At 42.4% G+C, this 15,166-nt stretch overlaps 1 protein-coding gene across 1 annotated transcript; it reads left to right on the forward strand.

The window, feature by feature from the left end:
• Nucleotides 1-29: 29 nt before the first annotated feature.
• ALKBH4 (alkB homolog 4, lysine demethylase) lies at nucleotides 30-9,762 on the forward strand. The gene is made up of 3 exons (XM_055001400.1): nucleotides 30-159; nucleotides 6,228-6,425; nucleotides 9,025-9,762. Exons 1-3 carry the CDS (start codon nucleotides 37-39, stop codon nucleotides 9,700-9,702), a joined length of 999 nt encoding a protein of 332 aa, XP_054857375.1. The 5' UTR covers nucleotides 30-36; the 3' UTR covers nucleotides 9,703-9,762.
• The last annotated feature ends 5,404 nt before the right edge of the window (nucleotides 9,763-15,166 follow it).

The following is a 15,166-nucleotide window of genomic DNA, read 5'->3' on the forward strand; positions in this document are numbered from 1 at the left end:
GCGTGAGGGGTGGGGGAAGGAGGGCGGCGAGGCGGGATGGAGGCGGTGAGGGGAGGAAGACGAAGCGCCGCCGCCGCCGCCTCCGCCGGGCCCGGGGCCTGCGGGTGCCAGGGAAGCCGCTCCTGCCTGCTCTGCGAGGAGGCCGCCCCGCCCCCGCAGGTACCCAGCGCGGCATCACGGAGGAGGGGCCGTGCGGAGGGAGGGAGGGAGGGGAGGGCGGTGGGCTGCCGGGCAGAGCCGGGAAGGGGCCTGGCGCCCTCGCCGCATCCTCCCCCCAGCATTAATTTTTGTTTTTGTTTCTCCCTGCCTCCCCCTCGAAAGGGGGAGACGTCGAGCGTGCCTCTGAGCACGTGCAGAACGTCCTTTCTGCTGAGGAGGGGCGGGGAGGATCAGTTCGGGGTATCATTCGATCCAGATCGTTTCAAAGATTGAGTTTGTTGGCAAGTTTGAAACAGTGGTTTCCGCCGCCGCCCCCCCCCGCCCGTTTGAATCGGAACATAATTGTGCTTTTTAGATTGTGGCTTTATGATTTTTTGGTTTTTGTCTTACTTACGTTGTGAGCCGCCAGAAGTTCCGTTAGGTAGAAAGGTGGCTTAAAACGTGTTTTAAAAATATATAAACTGGTCCCCCCCCCACTACAAGATTCGGGTACAGCAGCGCTTTAAAGACCAACTAGATTTCCACGCATGAGCTTTCGAGAGTCAGCGCTTCCTTCATCAGGTAGTAGATGGAGCTCACGCTACAGGTGGTAATTTTCTGCATTTTGCACCCCTGGCTCTTTCAAGCTAATTACCACACATATTATAGCTAGCTTCCTAATACTTTAATTTACCATACTCCTTCCACCCTCCGCTGGGATTATAAAGATACCTACCTTTTCCCATTCCCTGAGCAAGACCCAGTTCCAGCAGCGCCTTAAAAGACCAAGTAGAATTCCAAGGTATGAGCTTTCTGGCGAAGGGAGCTTTGACTGTCCAAAGCTGAGGATCTAGTTTGTCTCTAAAGTGCAACTGGACTGGAATCTCGCTCCTGTATAATTCCAGTGGGTTAAGCATATTGTAACAAAACAGAAGTCCGGAGACACCTTAGAAGGCTAACAACATCAATTCCACTATGAGTTTTTGTGAGATGCAGTTCACTCCTTCAGGCATACTCGAATAAATGATGTTAGGCTTTAAGGTGCCCAGACTTGGATGGTCTGTTAGAGTTCTTGGAGCATTAGAAGGGTTGGCCTTGGTTAGTACTTGGATGGGAAACCACCAAGGAAGTCTGGGTCGAGATGCAAAGGCAAGCTGTGGCAAACCACCTTTGGGCATCTGTTGCACTGAAACCCCTGGAGGAGGGGGTCACCATAAGTTGGCTGTGACTTGACAGCACTTTACATACACACACAGTCTTTAAGATGCCAATGGACTTCTCATTTAACAGTATGGGTAGTAGGAACCCTGTTAGTCTGTGGTAACAAAATGAAACCAGGAGTCCAGTGGCACTTTTAAAAGGCTTAATTTATTGAAGCACGAAGCTTTTGTGAATCCAAGCTCACAATGTCAGAACTGTTTTTGCGATTTTCTGAACAAATGCATGGAGCTACATGCTGTACGTGTAAGGAAGTGTGCTCTGTCTGATTCAGGGAAGCCGCAAGATGGAATAAGTTTTGTTAGTCTTCCATGTGCTACTGGACTCCTGCTTAACAGTATGACTGGTCAGTTGCTGCAGAGATGTGCTAGTCTCCCGTAGCGAGAAAGAAAGAAATGGGAGTCTTCTGGCACTTTAACAAACAACTTTTATGTAGCAATAAAATATTACCATTAAAGAGCCATAAGATTGCTTTTTTTAAAAAAAAAATAACACTACTAGATACACCAGTGCGTTGAACATATAAAGGTTAGATCGCTAATTGTTAATTTTGCTAATGAGCAAGGGCTGTTTTTATTTTTTCAAGCTTCTGTCAGAGTGGGTTGTTTTTTTTAAAGCTGAACCTTCTAAAAGGTGTCCTGTTGGCTGTGGCTTATGGGATCTCCCCTTGTCCAGTGAATTGACAGGACTGCCTGAAATAGTATTAAATAATACAGAAGGAGGAATTACACTGACTGCACGCACTCTTGGCGTTTTTTGTCGGATGAGCCCCACCCTCCCCAGTACTTATTATAGATGTAGAAAAACACACACACTTCCTCAGTTAATCAAAGATTGTACATTATAATATACTTATGTCCTCAGTTGATAGACTTTATGATATAAATACATATACTAAGAACATAAGAACATAAGCAAAGCCATGTTGGATCAGGCCAGTGGCCCATCCAGTCCAACATTCTGTCACACACAGTGGCTAGAAATCCAGTGCCATCTAAAGGACTGTCAGTGAGGCCAGGACACCAGAAGCCCTCCCACTGCCTTCCTTCCAGCACCAAGACAACAGAGCACCACCTCCCCACAAAGAGAATACCATCTATCTCCTGTGGCTAATAGCCACTGATGGACCTCTGCTCCATATATTTGTCCAGTCCCCTCTTGAAGCTGGCAATGCTTGTAGCTGCCACCACCTCCTGTGGCAACGAATTCCATGTGTTTATCACCCTTTGTGTAAAGTAGTATTTTCTTCTATCTGTTCTAACCCGACTGCTCAATAATTTCATAGAGTGCCCACGAGTTCTTGTATTGTGAGAAAGGGAGAAAAACACATCTTTCTCTACCTTCTCTAACCCGTGCATTATCTTGTAAACCTCTATCATGTCTCCCCTCAGTCGTCTTTTCTCCAGGCTAAAGAGCCCCAAGCGCCTCAATCTTTCCTCATAGGGAAAGTGTTCCAACCCTTTAATCATTTTAGTTGCCCTTCTCTGTACTTTTTCCAGTGCTATGATATCTTTTTTAAGGTGTGGCGACCAGAACTGTACACAGTACTCCAAATGAGGCCTCACCATCGATTTATACAGAGGCATTATGATACCGGCTGATTTGTTTTCAATCCCTTTCCTAATAACCCCTCAGTTGAAAAAAAGATTCATATAATCTGCCACTATGTCCTCAGTTGAAAGGAGCCTCTTTTGGCGGACAAAAACAGCAGGTGAATGGAGTGAGTGGATATAACCTGCTGTCTTTAGTTGACAGAATATATAGGATACCTGTCAACGGATGTTTTATTATATAGACAGATAATATCTTCACTGAGAAATTATACATAATTATCAAGCTGAGGACAACTTATGTTTCTTATGAAGTAGGCAGGAGTCCACAAAAGCTTCTGCCATAATAAATCTTAGTTCTGGAGGGGCCCCAAAGAAACTGGTTGAGACAGTTTGACAGCACTACATGTTTGAAGTATTATTTACAGCTAAGAGCCTTGTGGAGCCTTATGTGCTGAGCGTGCTGTTCTTACATGAGACAGGGATGTGTCTTAGAAGAGCCCCATTGTTCTGTGGTGGGGAAGAAGGGACAATGAATCCAGATTGCATTTGCTACCTGTACTTTTTAAGTCATAATTTTAGGCACCTTTTAAATCAGTTAATCTAACCTGGCCAGTTTGGTGTAGTGGTTAAGAACACGGGACTCTAATCTGGAGAGCTGGGTTTGATTCCCCACTCTTCCACTTGAAGCCAGCTGGGTGCCCTTGGGCTAGTCACGGCTCTTTGGAGCTCTCTCGGCCCCACCTACCTCACAGGGTGTTTTGTTGTGGGGATAATAATGACATACTTTGTAAACCGCTCTGAGTGGGCATTAAGTTGTCCTGAAGGGCAGTATATAAATCAAATATTATTATTATTATTATTAACTGAAGAGCGAGGGACCTTCTCCACATGTAGAGCCTGGGCTTTTTCACTGCCCACAACACTTGACATGATATTACATCAGCAAACCATTCAACCCTGCAAGGTTAGGATAGCAGTACTTTCCTCACAAATTATGGGCAAGCTGATATTTCAGCCAATGAATTCCTGGCTTTCGCAGCCCCGCTTTAATTATTTTAAAAATCAAATGGATGGAAAAGTTTATCAATGGATGAGATGGCAACTGGAGCCTCCATCCTTACAGGCAGTAGTTCTGGATGCTAAGGGCCAAAGCCAGGATATACAGCCTGTTACATCAAGTCACCTATGAACTTCTCAAGGGCACCTAGAAAATATCTAAAGGGTACTATATACTTCAACAGTCCTTATTTACCAAGAACATTCCCTGTATTATCTGGAACCATACCTGTTAAAACTTCTGTCCCAATTATGTTGCTGTTTTTGCTTTCAGGGTGATTCCTTGTTAATTTTAATATTAATTGCCTTAGTTGTACTTTCTTCAGGATTCAAGTCCCACCCCCTCCAACATATACTCTAGAAGGGACAGTGGGTGCATCTTGTTTTTCATGCACATGCATGTAAATGTGTGCATATGAACACTAAAGGGGGTTGCAGTCAATGGCCTGGCATATTGCACGATTCTGAACTGCAGTCCACAGCCGACTGCGAGACAGTTATGGTTTTTCTAGCCTACTTTCAACCTAAAGAACAACCACCTTTTCTTTTAAATGGGCAGAGGAGAGTCTGTACAGGAATATGAAATACACCAAGGGAAGCAGAGCCTTCAGCAGTGATTAACAGAGGAGAATGGGTAATGATCCTTGGCATGAGCATTAGTCTTGTGAGGATGTCTTTATTTTCACCTGTGAAATATTGAAGAGTATTTATTTTTAGGAAATGCCCTAATGTATTTTGAGCTTCACAGCACACATTACTTTTTCAGTTGTTTACTTAATTTTGCAACCAACGTTCAAATCGTCTATCCGTGTTTCTAAAATCTACTTCATTAACTGTTCCTCCCTTTAAAAGGAAGGGATTATATTTTATGTTATGCTCTAAACTTTTTAACAACCATCTTGGGTAGAACAAAAGGCCTTTTATATACAAACTGTAGTAAGTATCAAACTTATTTACTAAAGCTATTCCTGTTAAAATAACATTTTTTTAGTTTTAAAACAATCTCCACTCATTTTCTAACAAGAAGCCAAGAAATGGAAAGCTTTTAAGACGTGAGTAAATTATTTCAGACCACTATTCTGACACTGTTTCTATTAAGAGAATCTTAATGTCAACCAAACGCTGGTGAAACATTTAACCACAGAAAGTCTTGATTACTTACGTTTCTTTTCACAGCTCCTTCCAGAGAACAGGTTGTCTACGTCTTTACATTCTCTCCACCGCTACCCCTACATTTTCTGTCTTTGCAAGTGTATTAAGTAGCCTTTGTACCACTCAGGTGCTAATAAAGTTGCTTATAGCATGGCATTTATAGCTTCATTTAATGCGACAAGTGATTCAGGAGAGAATTTTAAACATTCCTTTCATCCATACAAGATCCTCACTCTGTAGCTCAAAGGATAACATTTATTATAATAATAATAATAACAACAACAACATTCGATTTATATACCGCCCTTCAGGACAACTTAATGCCCACTCAGAGCGGTTTACAAAGCATGTTATCATTATCCCCACAACAAAACACCCTGTGAGGTGGGTGGGGCTGAGAGAGCTCCAGAGAACTGTGACTAGCCCAAGGTCACCCAGCTGGCTTCAAGTGGAGGAGTGGGGAATCAAACCCAGCTCTCCAGATTAGAGTCCCGCACTCTTAACCACTACACCAAACTAGGCTTCTGATTGCATGCCTAAGAATGTTTCATGTGCTGTGTACCTATCCTTTTATGTTAAACATGCTGTCCTATATAATTTTCACCCATTTTAATCAATATTTTTCTATTGGGACACAGGTGGCAAAGTTAGTACTCCCAAAGTTAGTACTCCCATTCATCTGCAGGCTTCCCAAATTCTATTGAAATACTGTGACAGTAAGTAATACTTTAAAATATGATAATAAAACAAGACCTGTGAAACAGCTGATAAAATAGTGAAACAAAGAATAAGCATTTCCCTTCATTTTAAAGAGAATAGCTAAAAAAAAAAAGATTCAAGAGAACGTATGGACTTGCTTCTGCCAGTGCAGCTAGTTCATATCAACCAGCAGCCTGCCCTCCAGTATAGAATGCCAGTCTTCCAGAAAATGCAATGCACAAACTTGTTCTCAAAGCCAACTCATACAACCATATAGTAAGAATGCTACATTTATGTAAACTGGAACTTCGCCTCACAAAAAACAAGTGCGACTGCTGTTACCTATTTTTTTGTATGACAGAATCCAGATGGAAAATGTTCTCTCTCGTCTTCCCTCCCTTCTTTCCTTAGAAAAGAGAGAACTTTGTTTACTGTCCACTAACGGGTTTGGCTGTGGGAGAAGAGCAATCAGAATTTGCAAACTGGGCCTTTCCGTTTCCAGGAATTTTTTTGCTGGAAGACTTCATAAGCCTAGAGGAGGAAAGCAAGATGGTTGAGCTGATGGATCAAAATGCTTGGAAGCTGTCACAATCTGGCCGAAGAAAGCAGGTCTTGTCCTTGCATTGAAATTTCTCTTCGCTTAGGTCTTCAGACTTTCAAGTTCATTCACCCCAACATGGTACTCCACATGGAATGTTTGGTTTATGCCTTTCTCCCATTCCTCCTCTCTCCTTCATTAAAAAATTAAAAGAGAATTTAAGAATAAAAGGAGAGCCCTTCTAGATTCAACCAAAGAGCCATCTAATCCAGTATCCTGTTTTACACAGAGGTCAACCAGATGCCCTAGAAAGTCCAGAAACAGCAGCATAAAGACTAAAGCCTCACACTGTTCATGGAAATTCCACTTTGTCCATCAGCAGCTATTAGGCATGATGGCTATCTCCCATAAATTAGTCTAATGTCCTGTTGAAGCCATTTAAGCAAGTAGCCAGCACTGTTTCATATGGAGCACTTTGCTGTTTTGGAACAATGTTTCCATGTGCTGATTCCCTTTGCCAGCATCAGCAAAAGAGTGCTAAACAGGAAGTGAGGTGTGAGCATTGCAGCTTAAGGCTGCTGTTGCCTTTGTGCCTTAGTTGTGTTACCTAAGGCTAGATCCGGGCAAGAATTTTCCATTGAATTGAAGGCAGCTTGAAAAGAGATTATTGCTAATGGTTTGTATACCCGTTCGTTTCTGATCTTGCAAACACAGATTTGACATGTTTTTCGATTCCCCCCCCCCCAATCTGCAGAGAACCTGTCTGGCTAGAGATAACAGTGAAGAAAGGAATTGCATGTACACTCCCAAGAGAATCAATGTCTCATTCATGACCCTTTCAACTGTCCTGTAAACCATCCTCTACCTCCAGCCTGAACCGACCCAGCTAGCCTGGTTGCACTAGCAGCATTCAGCATGATGTGCATTGCAGGAGTCAGGCATACAAATCCAGCACATCTGTCTGTCAAGCTCCTGAACTACTATCGCCACCCTCGGAGCTTCAGGGAGTTAAATCTTTGGCATGGATCCTGAGTAGCACCATTGGGGTTGCGCTACACGAAAGCTACTTCCTTGCCTTCACCCTCCCATTGCAATCTTCTCCCCCTCCCCCCAAAACCTCCACCCCCAACAGTGAGGAGAGCAAATTGGGATTCTACAGTGGAAGAAGGGAGTCTGTGGAAATCATCTCCAGAACAGAAAGGCTGTTCTAGTGGTGGAACTGCATTATTTTTTCTGACATGCCATCATCCAGTGGTTAAATCACCAAGTGACCACAGTCGTCTTAGCTGTTTCTCAGCCCTGAGTGTTTGAAATTTAAAAATTTCTTTACAGGATCAGATCAAAGTTTTTACCTTAAAAATCTCCACCCCGCCCCCCCATTCTGCTGACATTTTCTCATACTTCCTGCTGCATCCTTAATCATCCAAAATTCTCAAAGGAATTACAGATTTATGTAAGCCAGGACTATTGATGGCTAATAGCCATGATAACTAAACGAAACCTCTATGCTCAGAGGCAGTAACGCCCCCCCCCATGCAATCCTAAAAAAAGCTGCAGTGAATTGATGTCTGAAAAACAATGCCAGGAGGCAACATCAGGGGAAAGCCTTGGCCTCTATGGCCTGTTGGCTAGTTACCTCTAAGGTTTAGCATGGTGTGAAACAAGATACTGGAGTTTATGGACCACTGGTCTGATCCAGCAAGGTTCTTCTTAATGTGCTGCTGCTGCTTAGGATTTAGAAAATATATTTAGAAGTTTTGAAATATTTTATTAAATCCATCTAATGCAGCACAGGCAAGCCAGAGGCTGCTGGGAAATTTAAAGCTGATGACAACTACCTCTGTTTATTGCCAAGATTTGGTATTCAGATGCATAGGTCTCTGATGGTTAATAATTATTGATAGACCTGTCTTCTGTGATAGTCAGGTCTTCCTTTTTAAACGTTCACTCCAGCAGACAACTATCATCATATCTTGGGAATTTGACAAAAGTTCTAGATATTTAAAAATCAAAATTCTGACACGCCTCCAACAGCAAAATTTACTCTGCTTCTATAAGCTTAAGAAGGCAGAGTAAATATTTTAGCAGAGCACTCAGTCCTCACCCCCGGCCACCAGAAATGCAGCTCTGTACTCTTCAGATTTTGATACTTTTCCCTACCAGGTACTACACACGGTTTTTCCAGTTTATCACAACAGTATTTATGCTTGTAAGATAGATTTCTATTTTTACTATTCTTAACTTTGTATTGTGACAGTCTTTGGCCATATACAATTAAACCTACTACTACTACAACAGTAAGGCTGATTCACTTTAAGAAAAATGGAACATTGCTTTTTCAGCATGGTGAATTCTATACTAGATCAAACTTGCACACAGATTACTGGTGTGAGGAAAACACACCTCCCTGCTTATACAACATAGCATTTATATTGAATTTTACAGATTTCAGAGTTTCACAACCATTACTGCAGGAATCCTTAACAATAGTCTTGCCAGGTAGATCAGAATTACCTCCATATTAAAGGCGAGGAGCTGGGGGAAAAGTTGCTTGCCTAAAGCCAGCTAGTAAGTTTGCCACTAAAGCAAGATTTGAATGAGGACTTATATTCTTAGCCACAATTCCACACTACCTCAATTAACCTCTCTCTCCCTTCACCCCTTCAACAGGACTATGGCCCCAAAGTCAACTTCAAGAAGCACAAATTGAAAGTGGCTGGTTTTTCCGGCTTGCCCAAATTCAGCCGGGACTTTGTGACACGGATGAAAAATCATTCTACACTGGCAGGCTTCTCCCCTGTTGAGCAGTGCAACTTGGATTATGACCCCAAGAGAGGATCTGCAATTGACCCTCACTGGGATGACTGGTGGCTTTGGGGTGAACGCCTAGTGAGCTTAAACTTGCTATCCAGCACTGTGCTTTCCATGTCTTGTGATTCTGAGGGCAATCTCCAGTTATTCCCTGCTTTCCTTAGCAAAAAGGAGCAGATGCATGGCTCTGGATCACCTGCTGTCCCTCAGAGCCATCACCAACCAACCAGTTTTATGCCTACAAAAAGACTTGAAAACACTGTTGAATGGGGAACAGATTACTCTTCTTCCACAAAGTTGGTTCCACCCAAAGACATCACTGTTGCTGTTCACTTACCTAGGAGATCGCTGGTGGTTCTGTATGGTCCTGCTCGCTATGTATGGAAACATGCCATTTATCGCAATCGTATCACAAGCCGCCGGATCTGCGTCACTTTCAGAGAGTTGTCTGAGGAGTTCAGTCATGGAGGAGAACAGGCAGAAGTGGGTAGAAAGCTCCTTGACATTGCCCTAACATTTCAGGGAACACCAGTGTAAGCATTTGAGAGAAAGAATTGTGATTCTTATTTGTCTGGAAATTAAAGTGCAAAGCTTTTACGAACTCGTGCTTTGTGTTTTGTTTTGTTTTTTGTGAGAAGCAAAGTTGTAAGAAATATTCTATGAAGATTTCCAGAGGGTCTTTTCCACAGTGACGCCTGCTAAGGAAACCCTCCTTGTCTGCCACAGAACCTGTGTTTTGCAAAAGATTCTGGGCATATCTAAGGCAGGGATAGTGGCCAGAATGCTGGGCCTGAAATTCATCCCCCATGAACTAATAGTACACCCTAGCATGCCCAATAGTAACAGGCACAGAAAAGGGCATCAGAAATTATCAGTGTTGCAGCACCTTCCCTATTGAAAAACGCTAAAAAGCATGGGTCTTCTTAAGTTTAGAAAAATGGCTACTGAAGGGATGATATGAAACAGAGTTTTATAAAATTACACATGATGTGGAGAAAGTGGACTTTTCCAGCAATAATTCTGCAACTTAAATACAACATGAAAGTTAACAGACAGTAGATTCATACAAAAAGCAACATCACTCAAAACACAATTAATATAGGAAATTGCTGACAGAAGGTGCACAAATGGCCGCTGGTATAGATGGGTATACAATGGGACTAAATAAATGCACGGAGGAGAGGTCTACCATGGCTAAATGAAACCTCTGTGCTCAAAGACAGTGACCCTCTGCCAGTTGTTGGGGGGGGGAGACGGAGGTTTTGGCCTTTGTGCCCTACTTGTGGGCTTTTCCAGAGGCATCTGGTTAGCTACTATGGGAAACAGAATGCTGGACTAGATGGATTATTGGCCTGATTGAGCTGGACTAGTCTCATCTTACCCTCTGCAGTTGTGCACTGCAATAAAAAAACTGGGCAGTGTAGTTAGGTTACCTTTACCATTATTAATCATCTGATGGAGGAATGCAGTTTGAAAGTCACTGTACTAAAAAGCTGCCTGAACAGTGCTTGCTGTAACGGTCAACTATTCTCCCATGTCTCCTGACAAAAGCCTTTCCCAGCTTTACTCTCCTAAACTCCATTAACAAGAGATTGAACATGCAGCCATCTCCATACAAAGCATACTGATCAACAATTTATAAAAAATAAAATAGTGTGAAAGCCTGTTTTTCTTTAAAAAAAAAGCAAGAAAGAATGTTCAAAAGAAAATCAACAAGGAATCCTCTAAAAGGAACAGTTAAAGAAACTTTAATGTTCTCCATTTTGTCCTCACAACAACCCTGTGAGGTAGGTTAGGTTGAGGGTGGGTGACTGGCCCAAGGTCACCTAGTAAGAGCCGGGATTCAAACCTGAGTCTCCCAGATTCAAGTCTGCGGCTCTAACCACTACACCACCTCGAGACGAGAGAAACAAAGGTAGAGAACCACATACTGAGGGGACCTGCTCCAGTCAGGGTCTGATTTCCCATTGATGGAGGTTTACCAGCAAGATCCGCAAACCAAAGGTATCTTAGTCAGGACGAGATTCTAAGAGTAAATCTCAGCTAGATCATGAAATCACATTATCTTATTGCACAAGTGTTTTTTTCACCTTGAGATAGAAACCTGTTGTGCTTGAAGATGCCCCAAGGTTAGACACGTAATTATATATGAAAGCTGTCAAATACCTTACAGGCATGCTCAGACTCTTGTAAATAGAGCAATCAAAACCAAAGTACACACTAATTGAAATAATGTAATAATTCACTGTGTATTGTATTACTAAGCCAAAATCGGCTTGCAGAAATTCAGAAAATCTTACATATAGAACAGAATACAGTTTCAGTTTATTTGTTACAATCATAGATCAGCAATAACAGAAACAATTCAGCACATAAATGAGGAAGACAATATACAGTAAATAATTCATGGCCTATGTATTGTCGAAGGCTTTCACGGCCGGAGAACGGTGGTTGTTGTGGGTTTTCCGGGCTGTATTGCCGTGGTCTTGGCATTGTAGTTCCTGACGTTTCGCCAGCAGCTGTGGCTGGCATCTTCAGAGGTGTAGCACCAAAAGACAGAGATCTCTCAGTGTCACAGTGTGGAAAAGATGTTGGCAGGTCATTTATATCTACTCAGGAGATGGCCTCATTATGAATTAATTCCAACAATACAGATATAATTACTAAAGATATTTAACCAGCTGCTTCCTTACTGAACTTGCCAGTGCACAAAATTTAACCTCCTTCAAGGGGATTTCAATAAAACAATCTGAGAGGGAGAGAAATATAAAATTGGTCAGATCTACCTGGGAAGTGGGATAGAATTGGGGTAATGTATCGAAGATGTATATCCTTATAAAATAAGCAATATAATAACACCCGTTCAACTGTTTCAACTGCATCACACTGGCAGAGGCTAGAACAGAATACAAAGAGTCTTGCATGCAGAGCAGACAAAAGATCTTGCATGCAGAACAGAAATTCAGCAGTTAAGTCTTGCATACAGAACTAAATACAACAAGTCTTGCATGCAGAACAGAGTAGCTACAGGGACCCAGATGTGCTCGTTTTGCATTACGCTTCTTCAGTTGCTGCTGAAAGACTTTGTGCTGATTGGTACAAGCCTACAGAAACCCTGAGGATTCCAAAATTTACACCTTACTGAACATTCTATGAAGCTTTGCAACTGAAGATGTATTCTGTCTCCACACCGGATGGTACTTGCAATTATTCATTCACTGAAGAAGTGTAATACAAACAGGGGCGCATCCAGATTCCTGCATCTGCTCTGCATCCAGACGGTATTCTGTTCGCTATATAAGATGTTTAAAATTTCTGTTCTACATGCAGTATTTTCTGAATTTCTGCATGTAGTTTTTGGCTTTGTAATACAACAGACAGTGAATTATTACTTTCTTTCAGCTACGGGGTGTGCTTTAACAGGTTTTTTTGTTATCTTACACTGTGATTCCTTCTGTTATGAAGCATCTTGCCAACTGACTGAATATTTTAGCCAGTTATAAGAACACTACTCCCAAAACCTCTGTTGGTGAGAAACTATTAAGAAAGTCCCACATATGGAAGGACACAATTTTTCTTCTGCTCCACTACTGATCTAGTTAACATAAGAAGAGCGCTGCTAGATCACTGCAATAGTCTGTGTAGTCTAGAATCCTGTTTCCCACAGTGGCCAGCCACATACCTCTGGGCACTCACAAAGTAAGAGAGCGTGGTGGAAACCCACCTCCATCCTCACTGGGCTTTTGTACCTAGCATCTGGTCTTTGGAAATACTGGCTCTGAACATGGCGATTCCTATTTACTGCCATAGCTCATAGCCTATTCTCAAGCCATGTAGGCCAGTGTGGTGGCGGAGAGCGCTCTGAAGTCATACTTGACTTATGGCAACCCTGGGTGAGGGTTACATGGCAAAAGACTAACAGAGTTGGTTTGTCATTGCTTGCCACTGCAACCCTGATCTCTGTTGGAGGTCTCCCATCCAATTACTAACCAAGGGTGACCCTGCTTAGCTTTTGAGATCTGACAAGATCAGGCTCTCTTAGGCTATCCAGGTCAGGGCAAACAACATCACTGTATCCCTTGACAAGTGAACAGAACTGTATGTTATGTGAAAGAATATTTTTTCTGTCCTGCTATAATTAGGTAAAACCCACCTCACAGCAAAAAGCGCAACCTGCACAATGCTGTGGCTAAGCCACCCCCTGCTTTCTGGCAGTTTTGCTCCCAAGGGTCTCTTTTTTTCTCCCCAGGCCGGTGGTGGTAGTGGGGAATGAAAGGACACATACAACAATTTGAGCCTCTCAGGGATATTCTGGACTCCTTGAATTTTCAGCTTTCATTCAATGCGTTTTAAAAAAGAAAAGCTCTGGTCCATTTAATTTATGGAAGTAAAAACTTGCAACAATATTTTATCCAACAAGTAATAAACCAGCTCTTGTCTTACAATGTTCTGCTTGACTAGTACCAAACTGGCATGACAGACAAGCATTTGGAGTTCACATGAAATAGTACTGAAGTTAACTTAAGTAAACAACTTAAAATTTCTACTGACTAACAATGCTAGTGTATCCTTAGGACAAGCTACCAATGATTTCTAGCTCTGGACTTGCTTGGACCTCTGCCCTGTTGCAGGTTACAGGATGGGTAGTTCCTTCTTTTATTTTTTGTATATGCAATGTATCATTTCCCTGGAAGCTACCTATCAGTCTCCTTTCTTTACAATAGCTGCCTCTGAGAAACCTTTCTTCACAAACTGCATTTCTCCCTCTTAGGTGGGGGGCAGGGATAGGGATAAAAAAAGCAGCAGAATCCATTTTATTCATGAGTTCTGGCTGCTGCATACCTTTCCAACACAGAAAGAAAGAGGTAATGGGACAAATACTAAAAAAGTATTCTGCAGTTCCTGGATATGCTAACCAAGATTTACACACAAAAACCGTTTCTTAATCTATAATTAATAACTATGGAATGGCTTGTGGCTGCTTTGCTTACAGCCGCTATAATAGTCTTAAAGGTGCTTTAAGAACTTAAGCTACGATTTGTGGCAGCTCGTTTTCCAAAAGATCAGTGCTGTAAAGTACGTACTAAGGACAATGGCCATGTCAGAAATTCTACGGCTTGAACAGGATGGCAGAACTGACAGTTTTGTAAAGGAGAGAGAGAGCTTTTAGGCCAAGTCTGAGACCTTGTAGACTCTGTAAAGATTCTATCGGGAAACAAAGAGCTCTTCCTGTTCTTGTAACAACACACATTAATTTTGTGCTTTAATAAAGTAACACACTATTGTAGTAAAGTGTGAGGTTGTTTCTTTCTTTCTTTTTGACTAAACATCACAGGAACTACTTTAGGATCCAGCCCTTGTACCTGCAGATTTTGTATATGGACTGTAGTGTATCCAATCTATACATTTTACATGCAAAGTTTCCATTTTCTCTGGTCTCCAACTCATCTGCTCATCTGTTTGCATCCTTGAGTGTGGTGTGGAAGGGATCTGCTCTTTCCAGAGACACTCTATGGTACAGCCCATAGCTCAGTGACAGAGCTCCATTTGCATGTGGAGAGCCACGTTTTCTCTGCTTAAATGATCGTGGGGTAAGAAAGGGTGGGAAAGATCTGCATATGTGGAAAGCTGGTCAGATGATCCTGATTTTAAACTGACTCTACACTAAAGCAGAGAAAAATTGGTTGTCAGAAACTACCCGAGAAGATCATCTGGATGGTCATGGCTTGAGTAACTGACTAAACCCCGTCTCAGCTCCATCACGTGTGATAGCAATATTGTGACCTGTTCATATATGCCTTGGCTATGTGGCTGCTCTGCAGTGGAAGACTCTGTGCTTAGGCTGGACAGGAGTAATTGCAGGGGCAACAGCCTGTACCCCACAATGCATGTAAAGGGTGTGGCAAGTAACATAGCTGGTCCTTCCCTTTTATCCTGGAACTGATTGCCAATCATGTTGAACTGGGCAGAGTGAGAGCTGACTTCTTCCTACAAAAGACAA

This window comes from Eublepharis macularius, chromosome 17 (assembly GCF_028583425.1).
Source record: "Eublepharis macularius isolate TG4126 chromosome 17, MPM_Emac_v1.0, whole genome shotgun sequence".
NCBI lineage: Eukaryota > Metazoa > Chordata > Lepidosauria > Squamata > Eublepharidae > Eublepharis > Eublepharis macularius.